The 20,985-nt window shown below is 42.9% G+C and overlaps 1 protein-coding gene and 2 pseudogenes across 1 annotated transcript; all 3 read left to right on the top strand.

The window, feature by feature from the left end:
• Positions 1-855: 855 nt before the first annotated feature.
• LOC125315130 (acetyl-CoA-benzylalcohol acetyltransferase-like) lies at positions 856-2,286 on the top strand. Its single transcript, XM_048279306.1, has one exon. The coding sequence runs from the start codon at positions 954-956 to the stop codon at positions 2,262-2,264; it is 1,311 nt and encodes a 436-aa protein (XP_048135263.1). The 5' UTR covers positions 856-953; the 3' UTR covers positions 2,265-2,286.
• Positions 2,287-9,889: 7,603 nt separating this feature from the next.
• LOC125315133 lies at positions 9,890-11,276 on the top strand (annotated as a pseudogene).
• Positions 11,277-19,239: 7,963 nt separating this feature from the next.
• On the top strand, positions 19,240-20,694 carry LOC115731705 (annotated as a pseudogene).
• Positions 20,695-20,985: the final 291 nt, after the last annotated feature.

Raw genomic sequence — 20,985 nt, 5'->3', positions numbered from 1 at the left:
TTAGGTATACTAGTGGTGGTACCTCATTATTCACTCTGTGATACGTGTCCATAATGGGTTCACTTGGCAAAATTTTCCTCTCTCCTTAGTTATGTTCTCTCTTCTCTCGCTGTTTTCTTCGGCAAATATTAGGTACACTAGTAGTGCCACTTCATTAGCTCATGCACTGCGACACTACGGGTCTATTTGATAACGTTTCCGATTCTCTACTTTTATGTTTTTTGGTTCCTCGGAATAGAAAAAGAATAGAAATCCGTTTGTGTACGCTAATTGGTTTTTGTTCCCGCGAATAGAAACAAGAATTAAAAAAAAATTAATTTCTCTGTTCCTGAAAACAAAAAGAAAAATAATTTTATTTTAGAAAAACAAGCTCAATGTAACTTAATACTCGTCTTTACAACTACGAGTCCATTGTCGGTATCTAGTTGCCATCGCCAATCGTTGTTGCCGATATCCGGTTGCCTCCATCGCCACCGCAGCCGCCGGTCACCAATAGCTGCCGTCACTTCCCGCCGCCTCCATTGGTATTTTTATAATTAAATAATATGAGAATAAAAATTTTTAAGGTCATATCAAACGCATTTCTATCATTTTTCTATTCTGGGAGCAAAATTTTTGTGAAGTTATCAAATGTATTTTTCTGTTTAGAAATAATTCTTTAGAACTTCATAAATTATTTTCGAGAACAGAAACATTATCTGGGCATCCTTATAGAGCCCGTGATAAAGGTCTCCGACACACCACAGACATGCCCATGCGCGCCCCCGACATTATTGTGATGCTTATGCACCGAAAGATGTCTACGGCACAGTCGACGAGACATCACACATTTCCTCCACCGATAATGCAGACTTGTTGTATCTTCTTTTCTGGCTTATCACCTTAACCTGTGCATGAAGTTGATCTGTTGAAACACTCAAACGAGTACCGAAGAGATCGACAGTGTATCAAACATGAAGGTCGAATTACAGTCCAGGAAACTGGTCAAGCCATTGGATCCGACGCCGGATCATTGCCGAAAGCTCGGCCTGTCCTTCATCGATGACCTTTCATTTTCTAATTATGTTGGGGTCGTTTTCTGCTATCGATCTCACGAAAGAAGGCACGAGATCAATACTCTTCAGAAGCTTCACCGCTTGGAGGAGTCGCTTTCCGAAACGCTTACCCTCTTTTACCCTCTAGCTGGTCAGTACGTCGAAGACGGGCTATTCATCAACTGCAACGACCAAGGTGTAGAATTGATACAAGCCAAAGTGGATGGCACTCTAGATCAGCTCCTCCAGGGAGATGTTTACCGCGACCTTCTCAGCTGCCTGTCAACATTCCCGCCGCAAGCAGCAAACAGTCCACTGGTCATAGTTCAAGCGAACAGCTTCGACTGCGGCGGATTAGCAATTGGCCTGAGCGTTTCTCACAAGATAGGCGACATGTACACCATGGCCATTTTCATGAACTCATGGGCCACTGCATGTCGGAGCGGAATCCACGATGTAATCCCGCCAAACTTCGAGCTGCCATCTCTATTCCCGGCAAATGAACCCGCATTCAGCCCAATGCCTGCATTCCCCCTCCGGAAAAAGTTTGCACTGGCTAGACTGGAATTCAGCGGCCTAGCCTTGTTGAGACTGAAAGCTGCTTCCAATGCTTCCAACTCACGGGTGGAAATCGCATCTGCGCTGATATGTAAGGCTCTTATCAGCATTGATCGTGCCACGAAAGGCCTGCCGAGGCCTTCCGTGTTTGTCACCTCGATCAACTTGCATGAGAGATTACAATTAAAGATCCCGGCGAACGCATGCGGCAACTTCTTTGCTCACATAATCACTCCATTTGCTGTAGAAAAGAGCGGGCCCACTTTCGATGCAATACTGCATCTGATAGGCGACGTGCATAGGAATGCGAAATCGAAGTACGCGGCAATCGCAGATGCAAGCGAGTTGCGCTTGATGGTGGCTGATTCATGGCGAGATTACGTCAGTATATGGGGAAGAGAAGAAGCAAACCTGATTCTGATCAGTAGCTGGTGTAGATTCCCATTATACGACAGTGATTTTGGATGGGGGACACCTGACTTGGTAAGCAAAACAAGCCCTCCTATGAGGTCAGTTTTTCTTATGGATAGTCCAGTTGATGGTGGAATTGATGCTTGGATTACTCTAAACCAAGATGAGATGGTTCTTTTCAAGCAAGATCCTGACATTGTGGCTTGTACTTCCAAGCTACTACTTCCTAGAAGTGCTCCTAATGGAAAAACCACCGAATAAAAGTGAGTGTTTGCTCCCTCGTGCATGTTCACATCCAAATTTCACCAATTAATTTTCTTTTCTCCGTCGTTTTATCATGTTTTGACCTTTTTAGAGATCCAAAGTAATGCCTGCCGTTATTCAAAAAGTGACTCCATTAGTTAATTGTAGTTTTCACACATATAACTCAAAATCAATTTCTATGTTCAACGCACAGTGTGGTTCATTTCAACTCATTCATCATCCTAAAAGCTTGTTAGAAGCCGCTCCATAGGGCCTTCCGAGCCTTGTGACCACTCTCCTCCCTTGTCTGACCAGGTCATTATAAGTCCACTAACTTCCGAGTGGTTTGTCCCCAAACCACACACCTACTGGAGGGGGTCCCACATAGATATTATATTGTGGCATTCTTGGATTAGTTTACTCGAGTATTGTCTACTTTTGGCTCATCTAATACCGAGCCTCATGGTTTTGCCATTTAACATAAAAGTAAACACTTTCCCAAAAGGTTACTTATCCTAATAGTACTCTAGCCTAAGTGCGCTTAATTTTGGAGTTCCAAAGCATAGCTTGTAGTTATGTCAAAAGGCATCTCCATGAGTTATTTTCAATTTTCACATATATATATATATATATATATATATATATATCTCATAGTCGCACTCCCTTTGTTTAATGCATTCCTACCCCCTTCGTCATCCTAAAAGCCTATCGGAAATCGCTCCTTGTCCAAGCCCTCCAGCCTTAGCCACCACTCAAAACTGGATCATTATCACTAGGGTGAGTGTTGATATTAACGCGGAAACACTAACGGATCTTGCAAATAAGTCAATACGAAATCACCAGAAAAATTACGAGGAACGATAAATGACACTAGAGATTACGTGGTTCGGTCCGAATGTCGGTACCTACGTCCACGGGGAGAGCCAACAATATAATCCACTATAATCGGAGAATCAAAGTTACAATCTCTCATGCACTCGAGTGTTTCCCGCACCTAGCTTAAGCCCAAAGCAAACCCACAAGTATTATCTCGCAATCTCTCACAGAGAATTTACTCAGAAAACTTACAGAGAAAAACAATACTCATCTTCTTTGCTTTACGTACGGCAAAACCAAAAACGTCCTTCACATTCTTTGCGTCGTTCTCCGTGCGGCTTCAAGACGTGCGGCTTCAAGAAGCACTCTGTACAGCTTCTTTTTCTTACGTGCGGCTTAAGCTCTCTACCGAAAAAACCCCATGCCTTGTGTGGTTGCGATCAGAGACTCAAAAAATAAAAGCACCCAAGCCACTTTTATTTTCTCTTCAATCTGACCTAATTCCTTTGGTCCAAGCGCAAATATATTAATAGAATAAAATAATGTAAGACCATCTATTTTGTCTTGTAGTGATAGAGACTTTTTCCTCTTGTTTAACCGCAACAGTGACCGCCTTTCTTGTGTTTCTTTGTGCAGTCCAACGTGGATACTTCTTTCAACCGTATCCTATTCTTGTGCCCAAGAGATATCAACATCTTTTATTTCCAAAACCACGAAATAGTCTTGAATAAAAGATAACATCGATTTTGATAAGATCAAAATCCAACCAAGATTTCCCTTGAACATTTAATTATCTCTATAGTGCAGATCACGTTTCAAATACCACTCAAACTCGAGACATAATATAATAGTGAGCATTGTTCAAAGGTAGAATTGAGAGCCATAAAATTGAACCAGTGGAAACAAGTTTAATTTCGGGTTCTATGGTATGCATATTAAGTTATAGATTCCAAAAATTGAGAAACCGGTTCAGAAATGCGGGTTCCGGGTTCGGAATCAGAAACTAGAACTTTGCACAAGTCTTTATATTTTTATTGTTCTATGTCTTCACATAATCCAGTGATATTCTACGAAGATCAATGATGAAGGTGTAATCTTGAACCAATAGTCTAATATTTCATTTTCGAAGATATCCATGATTGAGACTTTTACTTTGTAAATATTTCATATTTTTGGTGTGTCCAAATATGAGTTATGGTCATTGGATTATAGCTGAAAATTGTGGTCATTAGAAAAAAATGAATCACTTCAAACGTTCATTTAAAAATACGGATGGAGCATGAATAGGCCCTATAACCGACCTTGGAACCTATCACAAAGTAGGTTTTAGATTTCAATGCATTTAGGTTAGGTTTCAGATTTCAAAAATTAAAGATTCCGATCGGTAGGTTCGAGGTATTAGTTGGAACCCGGAAAGAAACCACTCACCCCTAATTATCACTCAAACCATTAACTAAATAGCCCATGGTTACACGTGACCACTTGATTAATCAAGTAACGAACAACCTAGCATTAGAATCCCCATGTTTACGGTATAAAATTGTCGACCAATATTAAATTATGCTAAATGAATTAGCGATTCGAGAGAATTAATTATAGTTAATGTGACGCACATTGGATTATAATACTACTTAATTTGAAGCACATCGAATTATGGAACCGCCATTTTCACATGCAATGCGAAACTTGACATACTAGCTGGAAACTATTTAAATCTCTTTTCATCTCTTCACCTAAATTACCTCGAAACCGGTTTGTCATAATAGCTGGAACTAACTTTAAAGATGCGTTTATTTCGCAAAAAATGAGCGATTTGGAAAACATTCTCTAGAAAATGATTGCTTACATCGTTTAGAAAAATTAGTCAACGGAACGTGTTTCCATCATCGATAATAGTCTAAGCAATTAATTTTTGCTCATTGTCCCCGGAGCGAGTGAACCCTAAATGAATCCGTAGTCATCATTTGGCACTTGAGAGTGAAAAACTGCAATTAACCGCCACTCTCCATTACTTTGCACTATCTAAGTGTAGTTAATCAATTGTCAAACGAAAACAAAGTAGATTATACAATTGCATGGTGTGACGCCCTGAAAATTTGACCCTATGTGCGGAGACCGAGTTCAATAAAAAAAAAGATTATTATTGGATTTTAATCGGTGCAAAATTTGGATCGTAAGGACGTAAGTGATGAATTTTGGACGAGTCCCGATTTATCGTTCGATTTCGAGTAGGTCTCGAAAATCTTAGTCGCCGCGTTTTAAGATCTATTTCCTTGCGCTCGAGCCTAATTCCGATGGAGTTCGATCTATGAAAAGACCAAAATGATTTTTCTATCGGTTGAGCCAAATGTCCAACCAGTTCTATATTACCTGATATTCAAAATTACCTTCAGGTATTTATGCACTAAAAGTCAAGAGGCTTGATAGTGATGGGACACCACTTATCCCATCACCACCAACCAATCGAGTCTCTCACTCTCTCCTCCCCCTCTCTTTCCTTCTCCCTCTCTCTTCTCCCTCTCTTTCCTTCTCCCTCTCTCCCGCCGGTTCTTTTTCCTTCCCCCTCCCACGTGACCCACTCCCTCTCTCTCTTCCCATCACCATCCCATCACCTCACTTCTCTCTCTCTTCCTTTCCCCCCAACCCCACGACCGAAACCCGAGAAAATATTAGATACAAACCTTGTAAAGCTTACGTGGCACAGCTCACCATTCAATTTACGACACGTGTCGAATAGGGGGTCCACTACTCAGGAAAAAAAGAAAATTTTCTCTCTGTCTGTCTTGCCACTGTTTCTATCTTTCGCCTGACCTCTCCGACCCCCTACAGTCCTACCCACTCTTTCCTTCGGCTAATCTCTTTTCCCTTTCCGACCTCGAGCCGAGCCACAGCCGTTACGGACCGCATCGAAGAGCGCCCTCGAAGTCTTCGGCAACTGACTCGCCGCTGATGGATTCTGTCCCTTCGTTCGCCGACGTCTTACCGCGAAGCTCGAGCCTAAGGCTCCTGGCGGCCATGGCTGTGGAGCTTGAGCTCGAGCTACGCGGCCATGGCCGCCGGGAGCCGTGGGCTCGAGCTCTTCTGTTGCGGCCGACGTCTTCTCTGCCCCTGGTCGCGAAGCTCGAGCTCGCGGCCGCCATGGCTATCGAGCTCGAGAACTCGAGGTCCGCGGCCATGGCGGCCGCGAGCCGCGAGCTCGAGCTCTGCGACTGTGGCTGACGTCTTCTGGGTCTCTGGCCGGGAAGCTGGAGCCCATGGCTCACGGCCGCCATGGCCGTGCAGCTCGAGAGCTCGAGCTCCGTGGCCATGGCGGCCACGAGCTGTGCGCTCGAGCTCCTCGCCCATGGTGGCATGAGCTCGTCAGTCGGCGTCCCGGCCGCAAAAGTCGCAGCCGCCATGGCTGTGGAGCTCGAGCTCCGTAGCCATAGTTGCCGACGTCTTCTTGATTTTCCGGTCGAGATGCAACGCGAGAGAGAGAGGATGGAGAGAGAGGAGAGAACTTTCCTTTTTTTTTTTTTAACTTTTTTGTGGTGGGACCCTTTTGCGCCACTTGTCACGCACTGAATGGTGGTCTGGACCACGTCGGATTTCCCACGTCTGTACCCAATATTTTCTCCCGAAAGCCTCCTTTTCTCTCTTCTTTTCTTCTTCTTCTTCTTCATCTTCTTCCTCTATTGCGCGACCTCCACCCCCGACGCCTTCTGTTGTTGCTGCCACTCCATCGGCCAGCCTCCACCGTAGCTCCGCCTCGCGCCACCGCCGCTGCCAACTCGCCGGACACCCACCTCTAGTAGTCGTCGTCGCTGGTCTCGCGGCTCACGGGCACCGCGACCCCTTCCTCGTCGTCCTTTGCACCGACGCGGCTCCGCCACCTACACCCGCCATCCACCGGCTTTGTTCAGCCCCACCAGTCGCGCCGTGCAATGAGCCGACCTCGCAACCCCACCCTCTGCTCACCCGACGCCTCAGCCAGTCGCCGGTCCTCCGCCGTCGCGCCTCGCCACCACCTGAAATCGGCCGCCCGAGACCACCCCACACCCCTCTCACCCGATGCCAACCCGCCGGTCCCGCTCGCCCGGGCTACCTTAAGCCCTCAGATTCGAGCTGCCATACCGCCGCGAGACTCCGTCGTCGACCCGAGCCGTTTCGCCGAAATTACTGTTCCACGAACAGTACCGGCGTGAACAGTGCAGTGAATAGTGCCTGTGAACAGTGCAGTGAATAGTCCCCCGTGAACAGTGCAGTGAATAGTACCCCCGAACAGTACAGTGAATAGTGTTCGGTGAACAGTGCCGCGCGGCTGGTCGTGAACAGTAATTCCGGTGGTGAACAGTATTTTTCGACACACGCCTCGAAGTTCGTGCCCGACCCGACATCAACGGCCGTTGTGGTGAGTCAACCTCTAAACCTCAGTTATGGCGCTAATTACGCTTATGGTTAGTTAATTAGTTAATTAGGGTGTTTAGGTAGATTTAATTACGATCGGTTTAGTTAGAAACATGGATTAGGTTAAGGGACCGTAATTAGTTAAGTTAGTCGGATTAGGTAAGTTATATGTGGTTAATTGATAATTAGAATTGACTGATCGCGAGCGAGCGACGGGTTAGGAACGAGGGCGCAATTGACTGTCAATTGGAAATTGGAGATTATGAAAAGATCGAATGACTTCAATTGATCGTCTCATTAATTGATTGAATTGAGTGCTTGAATCAATTGTTGAATGTTGTGGATGTTTGATTCGGAGATCGCTCGTCTCGTTTCGCGTGAAATATCGGTCGATGAAGTTGTGCATCCCCGAGATCACGTGTGAGATCAAATTGCATATTTTAGCATGAAAACGGCCCGGGGCCAAGTCTTTGAGCATGCGTATATGAGCATTCGACTAAATTTGAGAAATGAATTAATTCAATGTCGAATTGCTTGGGTGGTTACATGAGAATTATCGTCGGCCCGGGGGTACCAGGGGACGATTCATGAGTTGTATAATATATCCGTCCCCGGGGTACCAGGGGGATTATTATCGTCGGCCCGGAGGTACCGGAGGACGATACGTGAATTGCCTAAAATATCCGTCCCGGGGGTACCAGGGGGATTAATATCGTCGGCCCGGGGATACCAGGGGACGATACTTAATATTCTAGATATGTCCGTCCCAGGGGTACCAGGGGGACTATCGGTCGTCCTTATTGAAGGAATAAAACGATGTCCGGTCCTGCCGGAAGAGCACCAACTACCTAGTGTGCTGAACCTACGGGTTGAATGTGATAATAAATGGACCGCGTATAGTGTCCTATGCATGCAAGTTGTGTGATACTTTGCCAATTAATTGATGGGTTGACTGTTATGTCAAGTTGGCATCGCATTATGTGTGGCTTCGGAGGGTAAACTTGCATGTGGTTGGATTATCTACTCTATGATGTTGTATACGCTTGATAGGATGCCCTGGGCGAATTAACGTCATAGCCGGGCTTAGGCGTTGACTTCGCCGAGATTTATTTCTCACCCCATCGTGGGCTAACATTTTCGGGTCTCGAGTGATGGAACCCACGGATGCCAAGATTTGGCTGCTGGATTAGTCTTTTGAAGTAGATGAAGGTTTAACCTTAGTACTTTTGTTTCGAGATCCTCGAGAGTTGCCCCGAAGTGTGGGGTTGTATGTGATTGCTGTAGCTCTGTAGGGATAAAGTTCGTCTGCTTTTAGTTAATGAGTGTAGAGGTCTTTTAAATGAACGATCGTTGAGCTGTCTTATTAGACTATCCCCGCTGTTTGTAATTATTTGGGAGTGTAGCACGTTACGCATGCGTTTTAAGTACGTAGGTCGATAGCCCGCCTGGGACGCTATCATCTATGACTCGTGGCGAATTGGTAGGGATGTCGCGAGCTCGAGAGTCGGGGCGTGACACATGGTATCACGAGGAAACTATTTATCATTTTGAAAATTTCTATTGGGCATCGCCGGTCCAATCTAAAGTTAATGACATGAGCGGGACGTCTCTTGTATAGGATTGCGACTTGTTATGTAACTACTCTGGGCAGCACCCTTGGTTGCTTTAAGAATTAAAGAGAAAAAGCAAAAGGTTAAATCTCAAATAGCTTCATTAGCTCATTCATTGCGACACTACGGGTCTCTTTGATAACGTTTCTTATTCTCTACTTTTATGTTTTTTGGTTCCTCGGAACAGAAAAAGAACATAAATACGTTTGTGCACGCTAATTGGTTTTTGTTCCCACGAATAAGAAACAAGAACTACAAAAAAAAAGTAGCTTCTTTTTTCTCGAAAACAAAAAGAAAAATAATTTTATTTTAGAAAAACAAATTCAATGTAACTTAATACTTATCTTTACAACTACGAGTCAATTACCGGTCTCTAGTCGCCATCGCCAATCGTCGTTCTTGAGCTCCGGTTGCCACCATCGCCACCGCAGCCACTAGTCACCAATACCGGCCGTCACTCCCCGCCACTTCCATTGGTATTTTTATAATTAAATAATATGAGAATAAAAATTTTTAAGGTCATACCAAACGTATTTCTATCCTTTTTCTATTTTGGGAATAAAATTTTTGTGAAGTTATCAAATGCATTTTTCTGTTTAGAAACAATTCTCTAGAACAAAATCGGAAAAAATTATTTCCACTCATAAATTATTTTTTAGAACAGAAACGTTACCCTGTGCACCCTTATACAGCCTGTGATAAAGGTGTCCGACCCACCACAGACATGCCCATGCACGCCCCCGACATTATTGTGATGCTTATGCACCGAAAGATGCCCACAACACAGTCGATGAGACATCACACATTTCCTCCACCAATAATGCAGACTTGTTATCTCTCCTTTTCTGGTTTATCACCTTAAGATGCGCATGAAGTTGATCTGTTGAAACACTCAAACGAGTACGGAAGAGATCGACAGTGTATCAAACATGAAGGTCGAATTACAGTCCAGGAAACTGGTCAAGCCATCGGATCCGACGCCGGATCATTGCTGAAAGCTCGGCCTGTCCTTCATCGATGACCTTTTGTTTTCTAAGTATGTTGGCGTCGTCTTCTACTATCGAGCTCGCGAAAGCACGCACGAGATCGATACTCGTCAGAGGCTTCGCCGGTTGGAGGAGTCGCTTTCCCAGACCCTTACCCTTTTTTACCCTCTAGCCGGTCGGTACGTCGAGGAGGGGCTCTTCATCGACTGCAACGACCAAGGGGTAGAATTTGTACAAGCCAAAGTGGATGGCACTCTGGATCAGCTCCTCCAGGGAGATCCTGACCGTAACCTTCTCAGTTGCTTGTCAAAGTTCCCGCCGCCAGCTGCAAACAATCCATTGGCCGTAGTTCAAGCGAACGGCTTCAATTGCGGCGGATTAGCAATCAGCCTGCGCTTTTCTCACAAGATAGGCGACATGTACACCATGGCCACGTTCATGAACTCGTGGGCCACCGCATGCCGGAGCAGAATCCAGAAAGTAGCCGCACTGAATTTCGAGCTGCCGTCTCTATTCCCAGCGAAAGAATCTGCGTTCAGACAATGGCCCGCACTCCCCGTCCAGGAAAAGTTCGTGCTGGCTAGACTCGAATTCAGTGGCCTAGCCTTGTCGAGACTGAAGGCTGCTTCCAACTCATCGGATTCAACAGCTACTAACCGCCAAAGGTCACGCGTGGAAATCATGTCTGCGCTGATCTGTAAGGCTCTCATCAGTATTGATCGCGCAACAAAAGGCCTGCCGAGGCCTGCCCTCTTCTCCATCCCGATCAATTTGCGCGAGAGAGTACAATTAAAGATCCGGCAAACGTGTGCGGCAACTTCTTTGCTCAAATAATCACTCCATTTGCTGTAGAAGAGACCGAGCCCACTTTCGATGGAATACTGAATCTGATCGGCGAGGCGAATAGGAACGCAAAATCAAAGTACGCTGCGGTCACAGGCGCAAGCGCGTTGCACTCGATGGTGGCGGATTCGTGGCGAGATTTTGTCAATATATTGGGCAGAGATGAAGCAAACGTGATTCTAGTCAGTAGCTGGTGCAGATTCCCACTCTACGACAGTGATTTTGGGTGGGGGAAGCCAGACTTGGTGAGCACCGCTAGCCCTTCTATGAGGTCAGTTATTCTTCTGGATAGTCCAGATGATGGTGGAATTGATGCTTGGATTACTCTAAACCCAAAGGACATGGTTCTCTTCAAGCAGGATCCTGACATTGTGGCTTGTACTTCTTAGGAATTTTTTGTAAAATTTTTGGGTATTTCTGAGTTTGCATAACATATCCTTATTATGTCGGTATAAACTTATGGTTTGTAGCACAAGAGAACACTTATGGAGTAAAGTTTCTGCTCTAGAAGTGCTTCGAAGCAAAAATTCGGTTTGGTTACGCAATTTCGTTTTTCTACTTATTAAGCATTTTTTTTTGGTTCCAAAAAGAGTTTTGGAGCCATTTGAAGAAGTAAAAATTATTTACTTGAAGTCAACTTCTGCTCAGAAAAAGAAGTTGATTTTTAGAGCAAAAGTGTTACCATGTGCGCGGCTTTCGTTATGAATTTTGAATATTTTATTGGTTTCAATGTAACTTAAAAAAAAAATTGGCCATTTCCAAAATATCATGGACATTGGACAATAGTAGAAAATACTTCATCTTTTATCGAGCAAGCATTTATCTTCCATCATATATGTAACATACAAGGAGCTGATGCGAGTCTCTCTATAATAAGGGTGCATTCTGAGGTGTGAAGTGAGAGTAGCTCTTTTGAAGCATACTCTCCGACCTGTCGAGGTGAAATGCAGAAGAAGGGATTGAAGCACAGTGGTAGGCTTCCCATGGAGAAACTCGGATTTGGCAAGAATCTCATTTTTTGGTAGTACGAAGGGGGAATCGGCCTAAAAATTCGATAAGGAACCGCTGATATCCGTCACAGGGTAAACCGCCTCTATCTCGAGTTACCGTCGCATCAAGAGGAAAGCCAGTCCTCTCATTTCAACATAGGTTGGTCACGCTTCCCTTTATGCCTGTTTTGTAATTGTTTTTTGAAAAACCGAAATGTAATGCATGCTTTAACAAGTTGAACATTTTAGCACCTTTTTCCCTACTTAAATTGTTCCCTCGCAATAAGCATATGGAGCAATTAAAGAAATGAAAAGAAGCCGCAATTTTTTTTGTTTTTTCGGAATAATTGGTGATACATTGAAATTCATATGAAACTTTTTTTTCACTTGAAATAGGGTAGATTTTGCCACAATGATGAGCATATCATTCTAAATGCACGCAAAAGTTTCAAAAGAAACGATGAAGACAAAGGGATGAGAAATATCTTTTGACATACCTTCTTATTATCCTTCCATCTTGTTTCAAGTCACCAAACATCGTATTGGTACACACGTACGATCGTTTCCTAGTAATTTATTCAAGTTGTTCCGAGATCCCCACAATTCTCTCTCCATGTCTCTTACTTTGATTTGTTTTCTCTTTTCTTTCTGAAAACAAGCTTTTTCGTTCATTAACGAGCGCTATTACAACATAACATACGAGTTTCTGAACATAAAATATTCTGAAAAGGCTGATGAGGCGGTGGGCTTTGGCGACCTAGTCTGAAGCTTGAATGGATTCCCGAGGGCAATGGGCAACACTGGTGGTTTTCAACTAGGCCAAACTGTTAGAATATGTCTCGAGTTTAAGCTCGCGAATGAAATTTGATTTGAGATGAATTTTAATTGACGTGGATATTCGAAGTGTTTAGCAAAGAAATATACTCTTTGGAAGAATAAAAAAAGAAAAGGAGATTAAAATTCAAATATCCACTATCCTCATCAACAAGGGAAAAGTCCAAGATACAGTTGGTTGACCGTATCCCACGAATTTCCTATCCAAGTGGAAGTCGGTCTCATTATCCTTTTGGGCAAAATATATATAGCCGCGGGTCTTGGCCATTGTGGAAGGCGTGCAATACACGTCTTGATTGAAGCGCCGTCTGTTCGTTGAGTGCTTGGCAAGGTTTTCTTCGTAGAATTTATTCGTGGAATTACATCAAGAATTCAAGTATCAAAACCGATTAAATCTTGTGAGTTTAAGATTTGTTTTAATTCCTTTACGAGATTGAGAGATTATTTAGCTAAGAATTGATGGCTAAACACTGTGTGCGTTCTTAAATGTAATTGAGGCTGGAAATAGTGAGAGTATTTGAGTTACTCGAGTTTGGTTTGTAATCTCCATGTATCGCTTATTTTATAGTGGAATTCGTTGCTGCTCTCCCTATAGACGTAAGTTTCTACGATTGCATCGCTACATTTGGTGTCCGATTTATTTTTTTATTTTATCTATTTTATCGTTTGATCGCTTGGTTCCACACAACACAACAATCCCGACGTTCTTCAATAATGGAACGCGCCGCCCATGCGCTTGAAGTTTTGCCCATGCTATGCGATAAGCTGTCATATTCAATGAGAGAGCACAGATCACAGCTAGAAAATTACCCATCCACGTTCACATGAAAGCAACAGAAACGACATTATGGCCAAGCTAGTTGGCCGGCTCTTTTCTTTTCTAATACTCGATTGTTCATAAGTGACCATTCTTGTCTTGATCGAGGCAACCGACATCGGTCTTTTTCTATCTTTGTATTGAACATTTTGAACTTGTAGCAGTGTGTTTTCAAGTTTTCAGATTCCCAAGCAATCGGCTGGAGTTTAGTTAAGGCCTTAACTAAGGTTAGATTGCCGAGATCCATAGTCCACACCTAAGGAAATTCACCGGCATTTTGATTTGAGTCATTCCAAAGCATGAGAAGAAAATGTAGCCTGATCACTTGTTGCGTCAGATAATCTCGCAGCTCCCTCCAAACTACAAGTTCTGTCTTGAATTTTTCATTGGAGATGTCAATATCGGTTGGACAATAATTATAAAAATCAGTTTTAGCTTTATCCGAAGGGAATGGTCGGACTTTGATCGGATCGGAAAGATGGAACTTAGTTGAATACAAGAACCTCTTAGGGTTGGCGCCGACGTCGGGAGATATTCAACTTAAAATCTCATTATCCGTGTGAGTGGGCTTTTTTTCAAATTGCGTAAAAAAAAATATTTACCAAATTAGATTTAAAAAAACATATTTACCGATATTGGGTCTGCTCGGCGATCTTGGTGCCGAGCAGACCACCGCTCGGCACCCCAAGTGTCGAGCAAGACAACGAGCAGAGAGCCGCTGCTGCTCTCTGCTCGGCGATTCGCCGCCGGGCCCCTACCCCTACTAGCGCCTTTAATCGGGCGCTAGCACACGGCGTGAAAGGTGTTGCAGGCACTGCAGCACCTTTCACGAGCACTACTGAGCCTTCGGCTCTGCTTAAAGCAAAGCCGAAGGCTCTCCTCTCCGCAAAAGCCTCCTCCACAGAAGCTCTTCTTCTTTTCGTACTGCTCTTCCCTCCTCCGCAGAAGGTCTTCTTCTGTTCACATTGCTCTTCCCTCCTCCGCAGAAGGTCTTCCTCTTTTTGTACTCTCAGAGCCCCCTCTCCCCTTGTACTCTCTCTCACACGGCTCACGGAGATTTTCTCAGATCCCTCTCTCCTCGGGTGCCTTTATTAATGTTAGTGTTTTTATTTTAGTGCAAATGTTTTTGTCATGTTTAAATTAAATTGGCACTTTTTTATTTTTACAGAAGTTGAGACAAAAGCAAAGCCGGCCTTCTTACTCGGTGCTTCCTCTTGATAGTTTGAGCTGTACATTCGGCACATAATTACCATCAATAGTTTGAGGTAAACCTCGTTATAGTTATTTTTTGCGGTTTCGTAAGTATTGTTTTATTTATTTGATTATTATTTGTACACTCAATAGTTAATAATGTTTACGAATTTCGGTAAATAAAAAAATTACCATAATCTAGTAAAACAAATTTTTGGGACTCATTTTTGCAACTATGTCCATATTCATTTTGACGGTTTTCAAAATATGAAAAAGAAATTTAGGAGTGTAAAATGAATTTTTGGGAAAAAAAAAAGTTGATCAGATGGCCCGAGAAGCGGGGGCGGGGTTTGACCCTATCCGAAAAATATGTTTTTAATAATTTCAAAATTCGAATAATAGAAAATTAGAAAATACAAAATTGATTAAAAAAATAGAAAAATCATAGAAACTTTCAAAAAAATGAAGGAAAAATATTAAAAATTTTGAAAAAATAGGAAATAGCCACAATCAACTAGCCATAGACTATTTTGGCTATTTTGGCCAGCCATTTAAAAAAATGACGATTTTGCCCTTCCGGCAAATTATCTCCCAAAAAAATTGTAAAAAATCTCAAAAATTAGGAAATGGCCACGATCAACTGGCCATGGGCGATTTAGGGTATTTTGGTCGACAACTTTTAAAAAATGACGATTTTTCCCTTCTAGCAAATTGTCTTCCAAAAAAATTGTAAAAAATCCTAAAAATTACGAAATGACCACAATCAACTGGCCATGGACGATTCGGGGTATTTTGGCCGACTACTTTTAAAAAATGACGATTTTGCCCTTCTGAAAAATTGTCTCTCAAACAAATTGTAAAAAATCCCAAAAATTAGGAAATTGCCACAATCAATCGGCCATGAACGATTCGGGGTATTTCGGCTAACGATTTTCCCCTTCTAGTAAATTGTCTCCCAATAAAATTGTAAAAAATCCCAAAAATTAGTAAATAGCCACAATCAATCGGCCATTGAAGATTCGGGATATTTTGGCCGACAACTTTTAAAAAATGACGATTTTTCCCTTCTGGCAAATTGTCTCCCAAAAAAATTGTAAAAAATCCCAAAAATTAGAAAATGGCCACAATCAATTGGCAATGGACGATTCGAGGTATTTCGGTCGACGATTTTTCCCTTCTGGCAAATTGTCTCCCAAAAAAATTGTAAAAAGTCCCAAAAATTAGTAAATTGCCACAAACAACTGGCTATAGATGATTCAGGGTATTTTGGCCAACAACTTTTAAAAAATGACGATTTTGCCCTTCTAGCAAATTGTCTCTCAAAAAAATTGTAAAAAATCCCAAAATGTTGTCTAAGCCCTTAGGGTTATACTAGGACATTTATTTCATTTGATATTTTGATAGTGGTAATGTTAATTGGATAACGTATACGGGACAATATTTACCAAATTGTAGTTTAGAAATAATTTCTAATTTATTTATTTAGCATAATGTCGTCTACATCTTTTGCGATTGTGCATTGGGGAGGTACAATAGTACGAACCGAATATGGAATTGATTACGAAGGCGGACAATCTACCATGTTCGGGATTGCAAACATATCGACATTTGATGAGTTACGTGTTTCGATTGAGAGCGTATTGAATATAACTGGAAACCAGTATATTCAAACAGTGGTGTATAGATATCCGATTGTGATACGCAATTGTGTTACATATGACATTACGGAGGTGCATGATGATGCTACGATTACGATGATCCAGCAATTTGCACTTCAGGCTGGGGGTACGGAGTTTTTACGGTTTTATGCAACTATAGCGAAACATCAAATGAAAGATGATGTCGCGGAGGAAGGTTCGAATGTTGGTGAAGATGACGATGGTCCGCATAATCGGTGCGTGCGGTTCGATGATAATGATGATAATGATGATAATGCTGATGATGATGATGGTGGTGGTGGTGATGAAGAAGATGATCCTTGGATGGACACCGATGACAATGATGAAGAAGATGTCGGATGTGATAATATGGAGGCTTACTACAATACCCGGTGCAGTAATCTCATTTTGCCATTGGTACATCCACCGCCTTATTCAGAGATCGATTTTGACATGATGCAAGACGATACAAGATGCAAGCCGGGCCGTATGCTATTTGATCCATCAAAAGAATTTGATGTTGGCATGTTGTTTTCATCACGGGACACGATGCGGTTGGCTGCAAAAGAGTACTCCCTTAGGAGAAATCAAAGTTTTCGCAGTTATTTGACAAAGAAAACAGAATATGTGACAAAGTGTGGCAATCCAAATGGACCGTGTGGTTGGAGGCTCCGCGTGATTGCTAAATCGGATGGCATGTTTTGAAAAATAAGTAAGTATAATGGGCCACATATATGCGGTTCTCCGCAAATATCACGGGATCATCGGTACCTTGACCAAAAGTACCTACGCAACCAAATAGAAGCAATGGTCGCCGCCCAACCGGATATCAAAATCAAGCCATTGATGGCGGAGATTCAAGACAAACCGCACTTCGAACCTACTTACCGTAAAACGTGGAAGACTAATAAATTGGCGATTGTGGTCATTTACTAATTTTTGAAATTTTTTACAATTTTCTTTTAGACAATTTGCCAAAAGGGCAAAATCGTCATTTTTTAAAAGTCATCGGCCAAAATATCCCGAATCGTCCATGGCCAGCTGATTGTGGCCATTTCCTAATTTTTGAGATTATATATATATTTTAGACAATTTGCCGGAAGGGCAAAATCATCATTTTTTAAAAGTCATCGATCATAATACCCTGAATCGTCCATGGCCGCTTGATTGTGGCCATTTCGTAATTTTTTGGATTTTTTACAATTTTTTTGGGAGACAATTTGCCGAAGGGGCAAAATCGTCATTTTTTAAAAGTCGTCGGCCAAAGTACCCTGGATCGTCCATGGCCGATTGATTGTGGCCATTTACTAATTTTTGAGATTTTTTTTTAAACAATTTTCCAGAATGGCAAAATCATCATTTTTTAAAAGTCGTCGGCCAAAATACCCTAAATCATCTATGGCCGGTTGATTGTGGCCATTTACTAATTTTTGGGATTTTTTACAATTTTTTTGGGAGACAATTTGCCGGAAGGGCAAAATCGTCATTTTTTAAAAGTTGTCGGCCAAAATACCGTGAATCGTCCATGGCCAGTTGATTGTGGTCATTTACTAATTTTTGGGATTTTTTACAATTTTTTTGGGAGACAATTTTCTAGAAGGGCAAAATTGTCATTTTCTAAAAGTCGTCGACCAAAATACCACGAATCGTCCATGACCAGTTGATTGTGGTCATTTCCTAATTTTTGGGAATTTTCATAATTTTTTTGGGAGACAATTTGTCGGAAGGACAAAATCGCCGGAGCGGGGTTGGGGGGCGAGTTTGGGGGAGTTTGGGGTGAGAAATCCACCCGCTCGGCGGTTGGGCTGCCCGGCGGGGGCCCGCTCGGCGGTGTAGTTGCCGAGCGGGGCCCGCTCGGCACTCTGACTACCGAGCGGCACCCGCTCGGCAAGAAGACCTGCGAGTAGACCCCAAATTGGTAAATATGTTTTTTTTAAACCTAATTTGGTAAATATATATTTTACGCAATTTGAAAAAAAGCCCAACTTATTATGTGTTGAGGACGCTTATATAGGCTGACAACCTAAACTAGATCATTTTCATGAGCCCTAAGGGTACTTCATTATCTTGCGGGTAGCCCGAGCCTCTCGACTAGGGTTGAGCGATTCTAAGTGGTCGGAACGGGTTCCTCATTTTTTGTAACATGAAACCTACTTTACTTAGTCCGAAACTTGGAACCTACCCGTTACATGTTACATGGTCTACCTAGATTCCACCTGTATTTTTAACTAAATTATTGCAATGATCATTAGGTTTAACGACCACCACTTGCTGCCACAATCTACTAACCACAGCTCATATTTAGATAAGAATAAATATGAAACATTAACAAAGTAAAAGTCTAAATTATAAATATTGTTGAAAATGAAAGCTTAGAATCTTGGTTACAAATTACACACTCAATGAAATATTGTAGAATCGGGCGATGACATATTACCAAGTATCCCAAAAACTTGTTACAAGTTATAGGTTCCGGGTAGATGGTACCCGAAACTTGGAATCTACACGTCGGAACAGGTTCCCCAAATTTTTTTTACCCGCAACCTACCTTGAATACCTTGAAATGTGGAACCGGGCGGGTTCCGATTCTAGGTTCTACCCCGAAATCATATTTACCCCTACTCTCCACTCAAGCTCTTGGATTATCGGATCTCTGAATCACTAAAAAAAAAAAAAAAAGATATAGTAGACTTGCCACGGATATTAATTTGATGCTTATGCATCGAAAGATGTCTACACAGCCTACCGCTAAGATCTCCGAATCACTCAAAAAAAATTAGTGCAGAACTGCCCCCTACATTATTTTGGTGTTTTTGCTTCGAAAGATATCTACGCAGCCTGTCACAAAGGTGGATGAGAATCACACATTTGCTGCATTAATATATGTGGACTTGTTTTCTCTTCTTTGCTGGCTCATAACGTTAAGACATGCATGAAGAATAATCCGTTGAAATACTTAAACGAGTACCGAAGTGACCGACAGTGTATCAAACATGAAGGTCGAATTACAGTCCAAGAAACTAGTCAAGCCATCGAATCGGACGCCGAATCATTGCCGAAAGGTCAGCCTGTCCTTCATCGATGACCTTTCGTTTTCTAATTATGTTGGGGTCGTTTTCTGCTATGGAGCTCGCAAAAGAAGGCACGAGATCAATACTCTTCCGAGGCTTTGCCGCTTGGAGGAGTCGCTTTCCGAAACGCTTACCCTCTTTTACCCTCTAGCCGGTCGGTACGTCGAAGACGGGCTCTTCATCGACTGCAACGACCAAGGTGTAGAATTGATACAAGCCAAAGTGGATGGCACTCTAGATCAGCTCCTCCAGGGAGATGTTTACGGCGACCTTCTCAGCTGCCTGTCAACATTCCCGCCGCAAGCAGCAAACAGTCCACTGGTCGTAGTTCAAGCAAACAGCTTTGATTGCGGCGGATTAGCAATTGGCCTGCGCGTTTCTCACAAGATAGCCGACATGTACACCATGGCCATGTTCATGAACTCAAGGGCCGCTGCATGCCAGAGCGGAATCCACGAAGTAATCCCACCGAACTTCGAGCTGCCATCTCTATTCCCGGCAAAAGAACCTGCACTCAGCCCATTGCCCACATTCCCCCTCCGGAAAAATTTTACGCTGGCTAGACTCGAATTAAGCGACCTAGCCTTGTCGAGACTGAAAGCTGCTTCCAATGCTTCCAACTCACTGGTGGAAATCACATCTGCGCTGATATGTAAGGCTCTTATCGGCATTGATCGCACAACAAAAGGCCTGTCGAGGCCTTCCGTGTTTGTCACCTCGATCAACTTGCGCGAGAGAGTACAATTAAAATCCCGGCGAACTCGTGCGGTAACTTCTTTGCTCACATAATCACTCCATTTGCTGTAGAAAAGAGCGAGCCCACTTTTGATGCAATACAGCATCTGATAGGCGACGCACATAGGAATGCAAAATTGAGGTACGCCGCGGTCGCAGATGCAAGCGAGTTGCGCTGGATGGTGGCAGATTCATTGCGAGATTACGCCGGTATATGGGGAAGAGAAGAAGCAAACCTGATTCTGATCAGTAGCTGGTGTAGATTCCCATTATACGACAGTGATTTTGGATGGGGGACACCAGACTTGGTGAGCAAAACAAGCCCTCCTATGAGGTCAGTTTTTCTTATGGACAGTCCAATTGATGGTGGAATTGATGCTTGGATTACTCTAAATCAAGATGAGATGGTTCTTTTCAAGCAAGATCCTGACATTGTGGCTTGTGCTTCCAAGCTACTTCTTCCTAGAAGTGCTCCTAATGGAAAAACCACCAAATAAAAGTGAGTGTTTGCTCCCTCGTGCATGTTCACATCCAAATTTCACCAATTAATTTTCTTTTCTCGGTCGTTCTTATCATGTTCTGACCATTTTAGAGATCCAAAGTAATGCTTGCCGTTATTCAAAAAGTGACTCCATGAGTTAATTGTAGTTTTCACACATATATCTCAAAATCATTTTCTATGTTCAGTGCACATTGTGGTTCATTCCAACCTATTCATCATCCTAAAAGCTTGTCGAAAGCGGCTCCATAGCTAGGCCTTCTAGGCCTTGCGACCACTCTTCTTCGTCATCTGACCGAGTTGT

Source organism: Rhodamnia argentea, chromosome 5 (assembly GCF_020921035.1).
Source record: "Rhodamnia argentea isolate NSW1041297 chromosome 5, ASM2092103v1, whole genome shotgun sequence".
Taxonomy (NCBI): Eukaryota; Viridiplantae; Streptophyta; class Magnoliopsida; order Myrtales; family Myrtaceae; genus Rhodamnia; species Rhodamnia argentea.
This window is presented reverse-complemented; position numbering and strand designations above follow the sequence as displayed.